This window comes from Cornus florida, unplaced genomic scaffold (assembly GCF_030987335.1).
Source record: "Cornus florida cultivar Cherokee Brave unplaced genomic scaffold, ASM3098733v1 CherokeeBrave_3.0.0_Hap2_Chr03, whole genome shotgun sequence".
Lineage (NCBI taxonomy): Eukaryota > Viridiplantae > Streptophyta > Magnoliopsida > Cornales > Cornaceae > Cornus > Cornus florida.
The window spans coordinates 19,561,081-19,578,644 of NW_026775573.1; the positions used below are offsets into that span (position 1 = coordinate 19,561,081).

Consider the following 17,564-nt stretch of genomic DNA (forward strand, 5'->3'; position numbering starts at 1 on the left):
CTTTTTTTTGTATTTTGGGTCATAATTTTTACTCATCTCTCTTCTCTCTCCTATTTTCAATTCCACACAATGAAATTGACAATCCTTCTCAGGTGAAATTATTTATTCCCCTCTCTAAAACTGTCATGCAAGTGATTATTTTTTAACTCATAAGGGGTCAACTAATTTTTGTGATTCATTTATTTATCGATTATTTTATTTTATTTTTTTTGAAAGTTAAATTTCAATATATAAATATATATGGACAAAATTAAAAGGACCCAAAACACAATGTTAGCCGAAGGCTAAACTAGTAGTAGACCTCAGGCCCAAATACATGAGGCCCTATTAAACCCAACCTGGGACAAACAACTCCCAATTGAAACAAATTATTCGTCAAAATTTGTGATCAAAAGTGTGTGATGTTTTTGATGATTTAACATGTGACAAAATATAGCCTTGTGACACTTTCTTATTGTTTCATATACTTACACACACACGCATGTATTTGGTGCTTTCAAGTTTCATCTTGATTTCTTATAACAACCATTTATAACAAAAAAAAAATATATTGATAGGACAAGGGAGTTTCTGTAATCACTCCTTCAAGGCCATTTTAGTACTTTTACTAAATTAATAATGTAACGTTCTTCTTTTTAACAGAAAACATAGGCAGTTGGGTGAGACAATATTTATGACTCGTAAATAGTTAAATATAATAAATATCTTAATTCAGTAGTCAATAACAAGAGCTCTTGATTAGTTAGAATGAATTGGTCACATTTAAAATAGAATTCATGTGAGTTTTAAATTATATATAACTTGGACTAATCATTTTAAATTCAAAGAGTTTAATGTTTTATATTGTGTGTGTGTGTGTGTGTGTGTGTGAGAGAGAGAGAGAGAGAGAGATTTTGAGTGGCTGGTGGCTGGTTCAGCATCCAAGCTTGGAGGCTACATGGCTTACAAAAATGTGATGCACACTATCTTTGGTTGGTCCTGGCAGTTGAAGGATGCTTCACAAGTGGTTGTCATGGCTGTGGCCATTAATTTCTTTTTTTAATCTCATAAATTCTCAACAAACTGGTTGGTTTTATTTCACTTTCATGGTTCAGATGTACTGATGTAGTATCCCACCTCATTATTAATTCGTGTGGATAAAAAAATTTAAAATAAAACAAAAATAATAATAATTGCATGCAAGTATTTTAATAATATTGTGGCCTTTATTTGGAATTGACTTAATTTATTGTTGTAAAGATAATTTATTTTTTCTTCTTGTTATCATAAAATAAAAAATACTAACATGTAATGTTGACCGATTCACATAAAATTAAAGTAAGAATAATGTAACGGAATAAATATATATATAATATAGTTATATTATAGTTTGTCTTATCGTTCGATATACGATGTATCCATTGATACGCAAATTTTGTCCAAATATAATTTATACATCATTTTCAAACATATATAACACTTTTAATCTCACGCGCGCGTGTACACGAATAGAAATATAGGATATCAAAATTACTGTGAAAGACAGATGAAAATTTATAGAAAAATGATTTCAATTGTACCATGGGAGATCGTGACACTAGACAAAAATTCATATATTTTATATTTTGATTTTTTGCTACTTTTTTTTTTTAATCTAAAATGCTTATATAATTGGTTGCCTATTGATTCTCATATATCAGACCATTTTTTGTTTTAAATTGCCGCCGGCAAGCTCGTCTTAAATCCATTATTTCCCATAATTCTTAATTTTAGACAAATATATGAAATGCTTATAAATGTGTATAATTATTTTGAATGTTACATTTGCTTTTCAAAAAAAAAAAAATTACAGGAGAAGAAGAATTACACACACATATATATAAGGATATAAATGTGTATAACGTACCGAGCGCGAGTAAGTCAAACTTATCGTTAGAGAGTTAGAAACTTAGCATAGTCAACCTTCACTTGGTTGAATTGCATCGGGATTGATATTCCCTCAAGGACCCATAATTAATGCTATGTTGGAAACACAGCGTCCCCATGAACTAATTTTCTTTTAATTTTAAATATTAAACACTGAATTTTTAAACGTTATAAGTTTATTTGATATAAGTTTTGTTTTTGCATTTTTATTTTAACCCGAATTAAAATAAGTTATTAGATAATGTTTTGAATGACAATCAGTAGAGGTAGAAATTTTTAATTGGGGGAATCAAATTATATGAGAAAAATAAATAGAAAGAAGATTAATTAATAAAGTTGTCATTGTCTAGTATTTTTTTTTTTGGAAAAATTACATATAAATGGAGTCAAAGTTTCATATTTACTTAGAGGCTGAGTCAAAGTTTCATATTTCTCTAAAATGGATTGCTGAGGTGGCACATGGTTTTTTACTATTTAGAAATTGTGGTGCCTAAAATACCCTTCCGCGAAGGTATTACTTTTTCTTCGAAGGTACTACTTTTTTGAACTGAATGTACTACTTTTTGGCGTCCAGGTACCATGTTTTTTAAACACCCGCGAAGGTACTACTTTTTCTCCGAAGGTACTACTTTTTTGAACTGAAGGTACTACTTTTTTGCACTGAAGGTACTACTTTTTTATTAGAGAAGGGCATTTTAGGCACCACAATTTTCTAAACCATGTGCCACCTCAGTAATCCATTTTAGAGAAATATGGAACTTTGACTCAGTCTCTAAGTAAATATGGAACTTTGACTCCATTTATATATAATTTTCCCTTTTTTTTTTCTTTTGTCTCTCTCTTTAAATCATAACAAATAATTTATATACTTGTGTGTGTGTATATAATACTAATACGTTTTAGCAAGACTTACAAAATAATAAGCACTTTTAGTATTCCATTTGAATTTTGAAAGACAAGACCATAAGGTTTTGCTACAGTACCTGTTGTTAAATAAACACGTAAAAACACTAACTTAAGTTTCAACTTTTAATTTTTACGAAATATTTTAGCTCTATACAAAATAAAATAGTTTTTATCAAATATATTATTCACTATCAGTTGCTAGCCAACAAAATTAAAAATACAAAAAATAAAACTAGAATCAAACATACCCTACGTAACCTTGTTCAAGTTTAAATCAAATATCTATATATATATATATTTGGTTCTCAGGCCTTAAAAGAATCCATCAAATGCTGACATTGAAAATTGCATGCTGAGGCTCAACCCTGATAAAGCTCCTGGTCCACATGGCTTCAATGCTCATTTTTTCCAAAAAACTTGGCATATTGTGGGAAGAACTGTCACATATGCAACATCTGAGTTCTTCAGAAATGGGAAAATCTTGTCAAAAATTAACAATACCTATATTTCCATGGTGCCTAAGTGTAAAAATCAAGCCTCTCTCCATGACTACAGGTCTATCTCTTGTGTCAATACTGTGTATAAGTGCATTGCCAAATTACTAGCAACCAAACTTCAATCCACATTGCCCCACATCATTGATCCCTCACAATCAGCCTTCATTCAAGGAAGGAAAATCACTGACCCCATCCTTTTGGCTCATGAGCTTCTCAGGGGTTACCACAGAGATACTGTGCCAGCTAGATGTGCCATTAAAATAGATTTGAGGAAAGCTTTTGATTCTGTCAATTGGGACTTTGCACTCAACTGCCTAACTCTCCTGAACTACCCTCACAAATTCATCTCTTTAATCAAAGCTTGCATCACATCCCCTTCTTTCACAGTTGCTCTTAATGGGGAATTCCAAGGCTACTTCAAAGGCAGAAGGGGGTTGAGGAAAGGAGACCCCCTTTCTCCATTCATTTTTGTGATTGTTATGGAGGCACTTTCTGCAGTCATCAAGAACTTTGTGGCTAGGGCTCATGGTTTCAAATACCACTGAAGATGCAAACATCATAAGATCACCCACTTATCATATGCTGATGACCTCATTTTGTTCTCTTATGGTGATATCAACTCTGTATCTACCCTCAAGAATGCTCTTGACCATTTCTGCTTAATGTCTGGGCTGCAAATCAACCTCAACAAAAGCACTGCATTCTTCTCTGGAATTCACCAATCTACAGAAACTGACATCTCATCCTTGCTAGGCATTGCAGTGGGTTCTCTGCCAGTCAAGTACCTTGGAGTCCCTTTGATCTCTACAAACCTCAAATCATCTCATTGGAGCTTACTAGTTGATATGATCACCCACAGAATTACACACTGGACTGCAAGGTCCCTATTATATGCCGGAAGAATGCAATTGATCAAGTCTGTCCTAGTGTCCACACAAATCTATTGGTGCAGCATCTTCATCCTTCCAAAAGGGGTTATAAGTGAACTGAATAGAATTTTCAGAGCTTTCCTATGGTCAGGGCCTGAGATGAAATCCACAGGGGCTAAAATCAATTGGGGCAATGTGTGCAAGCCTAAAGAAGCAGGTGGATTGGGAATCCCAAATTTGGAGATTTCAAATAAAGCAAGCATTATGAGATTTATTTGGCATCTTCAAACTGATAATTCAGATAGACTTTGGATAAGATGGTGTCATACTCACCTCATCAAAGCTAGAAATCTTTGGACTTTGGCTTATCCTCAGCCATGTTCATGGAGCTGGAGGAAGATCCTTCAGTTAAGACACCTTGCCAGGCTTCTCATTATTCACAAAATTGGAAATGGCATTGGAACCTCATTTTGGCTAGACAATTGGGCTCCTGGGGGGCCTCTCTGCCTTAGATTCTCATCTTCCATCCTCATTAACATTGGGCACAATGAATCCACAACAGTTGATGTCTTCATCTTCAACAACTCCTGGTCATTCCCCTCCTTAATCACTGATGTTATCCCTGAGCTTCTCACTCTGCCACCTCCTTGTGTTTCTAGAGAGGATAAGAAAGTCTGGACTATTTCAACAACAGGCACATACAACCTTAAGCTTACTAGAGCTTACCTTGAAGGCCATCACAGCACAGCTTTTTGGCATGACCTAGCATGGCATTCACACACAATTCCCATAATGAAATTCAACATCTGGCTTGCTGTTCAATCAAGGCTTCCTACTCTTAACTGCAAATCAATGGCAAAGCTGCATAACATATGTGCCTTCTGCAAAATTCACACAGAATCCCATGACCATCTTTTCTTCAAATGCCCGTTTATTGCGCCAATATGGAGACACATCCAATACAGATGCAGATTCCACACACAGGCTCGAAATTGGGCAGACTTGATAGTTGTAATAAGCAATCAATGGAAACTTAATTCAGCGGTGAACCACTTTAAGAAAATTAGCCTATCCTCTATCGTCTACAACACATGGGAAAAAAGGAACCACAGAATTTTCAAAGGCAAGGAGTCCTCTTAAAGGGTTTTCTTCAGCAAAGTCTGCCATACCATTACTTCAATCCTAAAATTAGGGCTTCTCAGAGATTGTGCAGCGACCTCTTCCATTCTCAAGGATTAGAATGTCTCTTCGAATTGTTGTCGTCGCCGTCCTCCTCCAAGGCCGCCGGATTGATCACACTCTCTATACTTCAGTGCATAGGAATTCCCAAATTGTTTACCGAAATTGGTGGTTAGATAACCTCTATTAGCGATTTTGTAGCCGTTAATTTGTCTCCTGGGCTAGGATTGTAATTGGGTTTGGGCCTTTTTGTTTGGGCTCCTTGTCATGTTTGGCCATTGGCCTTCTTTCCATTTGTAATTATTTTTATTTATAATATAGTTGCTTAAAATTCCATAAAAAATAAAAATAAAAAAATAAAAAAACTCTTATTTTACAAAGGAATGAAACAAAGTTGGTGAGAGATATGATGTCAAATCCACGTAGATGTAATTATACTGACAAAACATGAATTGTACTATCATATGTGAATAATACTATTTAAACAATATACTGTGTATATATATATATATATATGAATAATACTATTTAAACAAACTTTTTTTTTTTTTTTAACAATATTTAAAGAAATATGATATGCATTATATATATGACTAATACTATTTATATTTAAGACTCTATCGGTTAGACCGACAGTACCTCAAAGGAATTTTTATTCTTTGAATTCATTTGATGAAATTCAGCTTGGATCCCGTCAAATGCATCCAAAAAAACATAAAATTCTCTTGATTTGCATTGTCGGTTAGGGAATAAGCTAGATTTTTTTTAAATGAAAAACCTCAGCAAATATTAGAATTTAGAGAATTATTACTTATTTATTATATATTCACATAGAAAATTAATATAATTGACAATTTCTTTTATTGCATCATACAACTTGATGTGGTAATTAATGACATAAATATTTTTTAAAAAGTTTTTTTTTTTTTTTTTTTTTGAAAGCTAACAAGAATAGTTGTTGGACATTTGCCTACCACTTCTTTTTTTTTAAAACTATTGTTTTTAATTTATTAGAATTAACAATTGCTTCGTAGCCATCAATATATATAACCATAGAATCAATAATAAAATTACTCTAACTTTTTGAAATCATAAGGTCACCATACGCCATGTGACACTATTTATGATTGAAAATACATCTGACCAATTCTGATAAGACCTTATCTAGTCCTAATTGGCACCTTCTTGACAGGACCAGGAGTCTCGAGCTACTAGGTTTATGGTGAATACTGAATTCACAAGGGTAAAGGGTTGCTACCCTTCGCGCTCCTATGGTGATGTCCTGTTCTAGTCGGATGGGTTTCACCAAACCCTCGTATGAAACTCGCTTTTGTAGAAAAAGTTTCTTGTATATTCATTAGAAAACAGTTCTCGCCTTGAGCAAACCTTTGTAAAAGGAGGGCTCAAGGTGTGAACAAGGAACGAAAAATTGAGGTTTCAGAGGGCTGGCCCTTGATTAGTCTCTCTTTTCCTTTGCTGATAGTGGGAATCTAAGTATCAGTAGTTAGGTGGCTGAGTTCCAAGTATTAAAGAATGTTTAATATCCAATAGCTGAGATCGAGTAATAGAGACAACATAATGCATTAAATATTTGTTGATTGATTGATAAGACCCGCATTCAATACATGCCATCATCACCACCTCGAAAGGGGCAACAGAGGGAACTACCCTCGTAATCAAGGGTCTTTACCTAGGAAAAATGACAATTGGATAAAGAGGGAGTTAACTCTCATAACCAAGGGTTCTTACCTAAATGAAAGTAATATAAATAGGAATGAACTCTTTACATTTAAAGGGGTTAAAATACATATACACCACCACAACCATAATCATAAATAATAGTCTTTTAAGATTTAAGCTATCATAAGATGTTAAACAAATCTGCCTTCTCTCTCTCAATCTCCTCTACAAGAATTTCTTGTGCTACATTGGAGCTCCACTCAACCTCTAATCTCAACTTTTTTGATAGACGTGGAACGATCTCCTCAACTTATTAAGAACCTGCATCTGCACTCTTCAACACTATCCTTGGTCCAGTTCTCTAAAAATAGTTTTTAAGAACTCAAAAAATATAAAAATATTTTTAAATTGTTATATGTAAACAAGTTTTTTTTTAAAAAACTGAATTTTAAAAAAATAGCTTTCACAAACTAACCAGACAGAAAATTTTTATATAACATTTTTAGTTCTAAAAAAATAAAAATCCCTTCTAAAGTAACTGAAACCAAACAGCTAATAAGTTGTGTCATATTATAAACCATGGTTCTTACCACCATTTTGCGACCAAAAGCTCTTGTTTTCTAGTGAGTATTGCTGAACCGACAATTACTAAAAAGTGAGTTGTATAACATGTTTTATGGATGCCTAAGAATACAAGTTTGCCTAGAAAAGTTGAAAATGACAACTTTTGTCTAATATGGTGGAATCATAGTATGCATAGTTTCTCCCCCAAAAAGTAGACCTTTTTTTATTAATTTTTTTTTTTTAAAAATGGGTCATATTTATAATGCTAATAATCCAATTTTACATAAAAGGAAAAGAAAAGGAATAACATAATGCATTGTGGGACACAAATTCAAAGTTTTATTATAGGATACCAAATTATAGGCACTTTGTTGTCCCTCTGTGGCACTAAAGAGCATTTAAGCCAGCTATAATGGCTGTCTAACCTTACAATGTGGGATTTGTGTAGATTCCAGAAAAGGGCATAATAAGCTATTCAGAACATTAGAGAAAAGTGATAAAGGTTAAGCTTCTTTTGATTCAATTTTTTTAATGAAAAATAAATAAATAAATCACAAATGTGATTTGCTCAATATTTGATTCCGCGTTATTGGTTGAAGGTGAGAGCCATAATTTTGATATGAGAAGTGATATATGAATCTCGGCAATCACTCAAATTCATTTATGTGAATAGAATGGTTAATCCCTTCACGTGTGGTTACAATGATGATGTACAGGATTTAACACAGCGTTCACATAAATAAAATTTGGTAACTTTAATATTCTTTTAATATTTTAATTTATTAGAATGAATGGAAGGATCTCTTACTACCTTGACTTCTTGTTCTCTAAATTGAGTTGTTAGCTTTGATCCAACCTCCTCATCTACCACACTTCATAATTTTGTTTTTGCCGTGATTTATTTATTTATTTATTTTTTCTGGTCGCAACTAGTAAAAATATTAGGCAGTTTTATAATTTATATACTCATGAGTCATGCATTCTTTATTTGCCCAAATTATAATATTTCTATTTTGATTTCCTTACTTGAAAGTTGAAACATTTGATATTGACTTCTTGGCTAGACATCACAGAAACAAATTTTCACATTTGAAAAAACCTAAAATAATGAGAATAAAAAATATTCTAATAAGCCACAACAAAAGATGGATGGAATGGATAACCATGCTTCCTTAGTCTAAAATTAGACTAATCATATGCATGATATATACGGGTGTATTACGAATTTACAATCTAATTTATAGTGTTAACACTTAATTCATATATATTTTATTCATTATTTCATCTATATGTCTTTTTAATCTTTGTTAAAAATCAATTTTACAATATAGACGCTTATAACCGTTCCTCTATATTTTATGGTAATGATTCATTTGGTATTTCGATCTTTACCACAACGATTAAATTATTTCACAGATTGGATTCCACTAGGCCTTATAAAAAATAAAAAAAAATTACTCTAGCCAATAAGTTAGATGCAAATTACTAGTCGGAATCTCCTTAGATCCGTGTTTAAGGATAAACAAGTCTTCCACAAATATTTAGGTCTCACTTGTCTGCTTAAATTTCATTTTTCTTGGTGGAAGTATAGCATCTTCCACACCAGATAGTTCCTCCATTCGAGCCGAGCCGATAAAAAAGCGAAGCCGAGCCGAAATAACCAGCCGAAAGGGTCGGTACAACCGTCTACAGACCCACACTACCTTCGCAACACAACCACCGCCACAAACTCTTTATAGTCCGTACTTCGCTTTCACTCCCCCCATTTCAGTCCTAAAAAGTGTTTCAGACCACCAAACCGATCTCCCCTCCTCTCTCTCTCTCTCTATAAAACACACTCGCACACACTCTCTATATAAAATATTCTAGGGTTTCTCTCTCTCTTCCGATTCAACGAAGGGTGAGGTTTTAACTATACGTATCCAATCAACAACTGAAACGGCACTTCCACGCAATTGAATTTAATTCAAGAACCCACCTTAAATTCATCGCTGTCACAAGCCATTAAATTCCGTTTCTCGAACTCTCTAGTCTTCGTCGTCGCTACAGAGTCTACAGTCCATCCGGTAAGTTTTGGTTTCCTTTTCTGATTCCAACAGTGTCGTTTGATTGATCGGACATGTTTTCGTCTACTGTGTGTTCTTGTACGATTTGAGTTGATTAGTAAGAGACGATTTTGATTAGGCATTGAGTTTAATTCTGAGTTTATTGTTGTGTAATTGAAGAAATATGACTTGCATAGTGGCTTTGATTATGATCTCGGTTCGTTGAAGCGCATGACGTTTGGTAAAATTCTGAGTTTGTTGTTGTGCGATTGAAGAAATATGATTTGTATAGTGGTTTCGATTCTGAACTAAGAAGGGTTTGATATTAACTGTTCGGTTGATTCTGATGGTACTTTTTGGAGATTGCTCTGTTTTTTTTTTTTTTGTTTTTTTGTTTATCATTTTCTGATCACTACTTTTAGTAATAGTCTTTACCAGGAAAAAAAAAAAAAAAAAGAAAAAAAAAAAAAAAAAAAAAAAAAAGAAAGAGAACTTTTACTAATAGTCAACAGACTCTCTCTCTCTCTCTCTCTCTTTCTAAATTATGTGATGGTAAAATGGCTGTTTTTGATCTTTGGACTTGTACAATTATGTATGAATTTGCAGGTTAAGTGAACTGGATGTCATTTGCTACTTTGTAGCCTTGGATGCAGAAAGGGTCATTTGCAATTCTGTGAAGCAGCAAAATGAACACAAAACTTGTGGATATTCAACCCCGAGAACTCAAATTCATATGTGAGTCGTTCTACCTCGCTCATCTCTGGTGCTCTTTACATATTTTTCCTTTCATAATTAGGAAATAAACAATTTGTTACATATATATATATATATATTGTTGTAATGGTGGAACTAAGTTTTGCGGCCCTGAAAATCAGATGTTATGTTGTTAAATTCACCCTAGCTACGCTTTAGAGAAGGCTTATACTTTTATATTGAAGAAATGAACAAAAAATTGGTTTTAACTTTACTAAGATCAGACTTTTGTTTCAGTTCAATTCATTCTCTATCAGATTTTGCGACTGCGTTATTAAATTTAAAGTAGTGGGCTAACATGTCTCAATATATTTGCCATCTTTTTTAAAGTTGAATTGAAGAAGCAAAGCTCATGCTGTGTTCAACTGTTCAATAACTCCAATCATCATGTTGCTTTCAAGGTGCGGACACATTTTGCTTATTCACAAAAATGATAATAGTGAAAAGATTGCATTTGCTAAATGGCATTCTAAGTAGCAATAATATCATGGCATGATTGGCAGGTTAAAACTACCTCTCCAAAAAAATACTGTGTGCGACCAAACACAGGCACAATTGATCCAAAATCAACATGTGAATTCACTGGTATGTTCTTACCATATCTAAATGTCTACAAGGTATTTGCTTGGTTGAATTTTGAAGAGTTAACATGGACTGGGGAGATATATGGGTGGACTAGGAAATTGAAAATGATTATTTTATTTTTGTCTTGATAGTCCTTGTACTTTTATATTGTATGTCATAAGGTTTTACAGAACCAGAAAGCTGAATAAAAACTTGATGCATTTGTCAGGGCAATACATGAAACTAATTTAGTAATGATGTAAAGTCAAATGGGGATGGTCAGTACTCCTTCATAAAGATTAAGGAGTTCAAACAGTTCATATTGTTAGTGGTTTAAAACTTTGAACTGGAAACATTTTTTAGGGGATCCATAAATTATGTAGATAGCTTTGGTGTATAGGAGCTACAAAAACGGCAAGTCATGGATAAGTTATTGACAATGGCAGTGGTAATGAAAATAATGGTATCTTCTATAGATTGCTGTTATGCATCGAGACTTTTCGAAATATAAGTCCAAAGTTTATGCAAAATGGTTCCATATGTGAAAATGTGAGGCAGACTTTGTAGTTGTTGGAATGAAAGTTGATAAAATGACAGAGAGGGATGGTGGAAGATCTGAACAAAGAGAGGGAAGATATGAAAAAGAAAAAATAAGAAAGTTATTAAGCATATGCATTTCTGAGGCTGTCGGCAGGGGAACTCATGGAAGGATGTAATTTTGAATGTTATTCCACTGGGTCATAATAATATTCATTTTTTTTAACGAATTCTCTACGTCTTAATTTGCCCCGAGTAATTGGGAAAAGGCTTGGTTGTTGTTACCCTATGTCTTAATTTCCCCATTATTTATATGCTCGATTTATGGAAGTGAGAGGTAGATTTTGGGCTCTGTTATAATGACTAATTTTGGAGTTTGGTCATCTGTTTCCCTTCCCGTAGGAGATGCAGTGACATGAACATTTAGCATCTTAGGATATTTTATGACATGGCATCTTCTTGCTCATCTACTAATACATTGAGATTTTTTGCATGTTGTTATGACAGACTTGGTTGACTTTTTTTTTGGTTTGGGGGAGTGTGGTTGCAGGGGTTATGATTTCTGGGGATTTTAATAATTTCACTTTTCTTTAGATGTTGTTTGAGTCTAAATAGTTTTTACTGTCTTTGAAGTCAATATCCACTGTCTAGACCTGACATTATTTGTATCTCAGTAGAAAATACATGAAATTCCTGTTGCTGCTGTCATAAGTGTGCAAAGGTAACCATGGTATGTAGAGTTTGCTTTTCCAGTATCCCATCCATTTGTAGCGGAAATCTAATATCATTCTCTTAAAGGGGAATAACTGACAATCATTCTTGTTATTGAAAAGAAAAAAAAGTCGTAAGCTCAGTGAAGAAGTTGGTCCAACTTATTAATGAAGATGACATGCTGACTAGCATATTTACATTCAGTTAGTTTTAGGAGATGAATAGTTATTAGTTATGCACAACTGCGCGAGTGCATTATTATTCTCCAATAAAGCAGAAGAATTGAGCCATTACCGAAGGAAGCAGATGATGTGCCTTCCATGATGAAGTGTGCGTGTTAAAGTTCCTCAGTTAGAATAGAAGATGGACATTGCAAAAGGAAAAGAAGTAAAATTTATTTCATCATATGTCCGTTCTTTCAATTGCCATCTGCATTAGAATAGATGTGTTATTCAACTTAAATGAAGCATATTCTGTTGTCCCAAAAGTTGTTTTCACTTATTATCTTCACTTGGTTTTGCATTGTAGTCTTTATCTATTGTTGTTCATTTTAATAGAGTTGATGGTGCCATTGTTTCTGTTTCATTTGGATTTTATGCAGTTACAATGCAAGCACAACGGTTGGTTCCCCCAGACATGGTATGCAAAGACAAGTTTTTGGTTCAAACCACAGTTGTTCCAGCAGGGACAACCAATGAGGATATTACATCTAGCACTGTAAGTACTTGTGTAGGAAGTTGTTGGTCCTGATTTCTAGTCTGGTTTCTCATTTTTATCGTTTGGCAGTTTGCCAAAGATGATGGTAAATATATTGACGAGAGCAAGCTGAGAGTGATTCTTGTCAGCCCACCTGATTCACCTGTAGTATCACCAATCAGTGGAACATTGAAGCAGGTGCCAGCTTACGAACCTTCAATACTGAAAGATCAACTACTGAGTAAAGTTGAAGGCCTCACTCAACGGCACACAGTAAGAGATTCTCCTGCTACTTAACTTCATTGATAATGTCAGGCTTATTTATGACCTTTTTCTTTCTACCATTTGAAGCAGGTGCCAGCTCATGAATCTTCAATACTGAATGACCAAGTACCGAGTAAAGATGAAAGCCTCACTCAGTGGCACACAGTAAGAGATCCTTCTGTTACTTAACATTGTTGACAGTGTCAGGTTCATTTATACCATTTTTTCCCCATCATTTTAATATGCTTCTATTATTAGACATAAACTTGCTTTAAAAAATTTTTGGCCCTGTTCTTAGAAGTTGGAGGTTATTACTAGGGTTTGTACATGTGCATCGAAGGGTGCATTGGAGCTTAAATTTTGTATTATAGTTTCCTTGGTGTTATTTTACTAGTTGGATTTCATTATGATAGAATTTGAATTGAGATTCAATTTTGTTCCAATGGCTTATTTTTTTCTTGTTTTAGGTTACTAAAGAGGTGGAGGAGTCCAAATTGGAAAATGGTGAGTTAAAGCCAGAAAATGATGTAGAATATGTCACAATGAAGGGCACAGAGGAGCTGAAGTTAGTTAAAGATATTGAGGATATGAAGTCAGAAATTAATGAACTTGAATCAAAACTGAGTGAGGTCAGTTTTCTCCGTTGTTTCTGGTTTCCAACGTAATGTCATTATAACGATATGGCATTTGTTGCCTAGTTAGTTGCATCAGAAATTGGACTCTCTCGTGTGTTTTCCCTGTATATGGTAGACCCATCTCATGAGAGACAAAAATGTGATAGCTGTGGGCTTAGTTTGCATATAAATTCTTCCTCCGCGTACAAGTTATATGGAATATATGCATAAGATTACAAGGTTTTTCATTTGCATAAAATACTGATAAGCTTGATCCAGCCCCAGGTAGTCTCTCATACATGTAATGACCTAGTCCACTTTTTTTCATTTTCTTGTAGTGAGAACAATATGTATTGATGTTTTAATTGTGAATTTTTTATAATCAGAACTGTTTTTTTTTTATTATTATTATTATATGTAATTATTAGTATTACAGACCCTTGTCCTGTCCACTTGCATCATGAGTGGGGCTGCTTGACTGCTTGAATTTTACAAAATTCGTATAAAATGTTTTACAAAGTTTGAAGTGTGGTAGTCATGAAATGTTGTGGACTTCCTTTGCAGGCTAAAGTTACAATTTCGAAGCTAACAGAAGAAAGAAGATTGACATTTCAAGAGAGGGAAAGTTTACAAAAAGAATTGGTAACTTCATTAATTGCATACATTTCTTATTGAGTATTTCTCATTATAGGGCTGATGTCATTTAGGCATAAACCCTATAATGTCACTCGTCATTACTGTAACTTGTTGAGAACTGATCACGTAGAACGAGAGATGGAGCTTGGACGATTTTGAATGATAAAGGCTTACCATGCATTATACAACTACCTGCCATTGACGTCCACGATGAATTCAGTGACAGCCTGTCCCCTTAAATTTGGCAGTGAATAAAATATCTATATAAACTATCATATTATAGTTGGAACGGAACCATAAAATCTAGATTACAGTGAAATTAAAGTTATAATTTTATTTTTTATTTTTTTTGTGTGTTTGGTAAGTAAGATTTCATTAGATGGTGCTCAAAAAGGGGAGCACTCCCCGCAAAAGCCCAAATAGGGTCCCTAAACACTCAACATATCCAAAAAATAGGGTGCACTCCCCGCAAAAGCCCAAATAGGGTCCCTAAACACTCAACATATCCAAAAAATAGGGTCCCTAAACACTAAACATATCCAAAAAATCAACTATCTCCTCCAAAGATTTACAGTTTTTTTCCCAAAGACCCAAAAGTTACAACACTGTAATAGAAGGATACCTACCATGTGTAGGATGCAGAAAATATGCGACAAGTAGAATGAACTATTTATGTAATATATCCATTCGCCTATGCAGATAAATTGCCTATGAAAATAATTATCCGTTAAAAAATTAACACTAACCTCCTGCTACACACATTTGGTCTTGTGCAATAAGCTTCTCTAAATCTATTGTCATTGAAGGGTTAATTGCAAAATTACCTCTGTATTATACAAGTTTTTGCAATTGCCCTTTTTAACAATTGAAAATGTTACAACTTACTCTTTAGAGGGAGGTATCTTGCAGTTTCAATTTTAAATGTTAACATTAATGCATTCCCTATAAAATCCAAGATACAATGTCTTTGGTTCGAGGAACCGCGTACTCTCTCTGTATTGACTGCTAGGCGTTTAGCTCAAGTAGTTTGTACTCTTCCTCCCACATGGGAGGTTGAAAGGGTTTGAATCCCATTGGAGACAGTAGTGGGTGCGTGCAAGGAATGAAAGTCTTCGTATTGAAGAGTGCTCCATTTTGTTGGTTCACCTTATTAAGCTGTGGTCAAACTACATCAATGAATCTGGAATTCTAATTTTATTTAAACTCTTGCATGCACTTTTCTTTGTCAAACTTGAGATTGTCTGCATTTTGAAGGAATTTTCAATACCGATTTTGGTTCTTGATTACCATACAAAAAATATTTTGAACTCATTCTGGCCTTTATGGATCATTATTCATTGTATTTTGTTCCATATGCACCCTTAGGATAATATTTGACCAAGTGGGTAACATGTTTAGACCCCTTTTCAACCCATGTCCGTCCTCATCCCTTGGTATTTTCCTCTGTCCTGTGAAACTCACTTCAGTATACTCTGCACGAATCAGAAACTTATTGTTGTTGGACTTGCTTCGTGACTCTGGCTACCTTTGCTTCGCAGGCATTATTGAGAAGTAAGAGAAACATGAGAAAAGTTCAGGTGGGATTTCCTTTACTGTTTGTCTGTATGGTGGCACTCATCAGTGTTATGCTCGGATATCTTTTGCACCGTTGATGGAGAACATTGGTATGAAGACATTACAAGAGATGCTCCATGCCTGTTTGAGTTACAAAATTTCGGTACAAGAAAAAGAATTTAGGTGAAGAAACCTGATGCTATGTTTAGTTAGTCAAGTCTATACTGGGATTGTCGATACAACATGTCTATATGTGATCTTTTTAATAAGAATTTGCATGTAATGGTGCTTCCTTTTCCTTTTCTTCAGTAGACAAATTACTTTTAAGTTGACTTTCCAATACAAAGTTTGGGGTAATTCTTTTCACTGTTTCAGAAGGGATGATTTATAAGTATGTAAAAAGAAGAAAATTACATAACTGAGACAGATTGGCATCAGAGAAAATTACATAACTGTTTATATTGGGCTGTTATGGGATTAGGATGCTCAGTGTAGTTCAATGCTTTAAATTGCTAAAGCAAAAGTTGATAACGCAACAATAGCGTGTAAGGTGTTGCAGTGTTGCAACATGATGTACATGGGTATTGCATCGTCAATATAAATGTGTTGCACGATTTTACATTGCATCTATGATGAAGTGTATTACGATAGAAACAGGAGAAGGTTCAATTGTCCAACAAGAATTTCTAGACTAACGGATTTATGAACATCAAGTTCGTAAAAATTCTCATTCACGATTATGTATGGTCAAAAAGTGTGTTACATTGTGATGAGAGTACTGTTGTTTTTAATAGCGTGAAGGATGCGCTGAACGGGTGAGGTACAGGAGAGGATCAGGGTAGGCTGTTATAACTAGTGCTGCAACTCGGTCGGGTTCAACCCGAAATAATTCAAGTTCAGTCCGAAATTTTGTGGGGTTGGGCAATATTTTTCTAATTTCGGTTTGAGCCTGAACTATATATTTTGAGTCCGAATTTAATTTGGGTTGGGCTTGGGTTGAAATGGGTGAAGCCCGAAACCCAACTTGAGCCCGAAAATATGATATATATTTATAATTATACTTAAGTCATAAGAGTGTAGTAGCCAAGTTGGTAGTGTGTTTTGTAGTTATGTTTAAGGTTTCAATTAATTCAGGAGTGTATCATTAATTGATTTAATTTTTACACACAAATTCTTCTGAGGTGGGTTAGTGCAGGCTCAGAGTGGACAAATTACATATGGGCTGAGCTTGGGCAGCTCGGCTCGGGATTAAAGCGGCTTGGGCTAAACTTGGGTTGAAGATTTTTTATATGGACCTAGCCCGAAATGAGTGCCAGCCTCACCCAACCCGCCCAAGTTGCAGCCCTAGTTATAACACTAACTTGGCATTAAAGATTGGAAACATGGTGAGGTACAGGAGAGGATCGAAGTAGGCTGTTATAACACTAACTTGGCATTAAAGATTGGAACCGTTATTATGTCATGTACAAACGACTCCTTTAAAACACCTTGTGTAGAAAATTTTCTCAGCTCAGAAGAAAAATAAATTTTAGTCTACATTGAAATAATCCCTCTTCATAAAACAGATTATAAACAGAGACTATAATCCGA

At 34.3% G+C, this 17,564-nt stretch overlaps 1 protein-coding gene across 2 annotated transcripts; it reads left to right on the plus strand.

Annotated features, from left to right (window-relative positions):
• Window positions 1–9,350: 9,350 nt before the first annotated feature.
• On the plus strand, window positions 9,351–16,340 carry LOC132299814 (vesicle-associated protein 2-2-like). 2 transcript variants are annotated; one of them, XM_059796637.1, is made up of 10 exons: window positions 9,351–9,666; window positions 10,252–10,380; window positions 10,729–10,799; window positions 10,902–10,983; window positions 12,812–12,927; window positions 12,997–13,179; window positions 13,258–13,335; window positions 13,638–13,799; window positions 14,349–14,426; window positions 15,959–16,340. In XM_059796637.1, the coding sequence occupies exons 2-10, from the start codon at window positions 10,332–10,334 to the stop codon at window positions 16,070–16,072; spliced, it is 933 nt and encodes a 310-aa protein (XP_059652620.1). In that variant the 5' UTR covers window positions 9,351–9,666; window positions 10,252–10,331; the 3' UTR covers window positions 16,073–16,340. The 2 variants fall into 2 exon arrangements, with proteins under 2 accessions (XP_059652620.1, XP_059652621.1); XM_059796638.1 differs by having other exon boundaries at window positions 9,354–9,666; window positions 13,261–13,335.
• The last annotated feature ends 1,224 nt before the right edge of the window (window positions 16,341–17,564 follow it).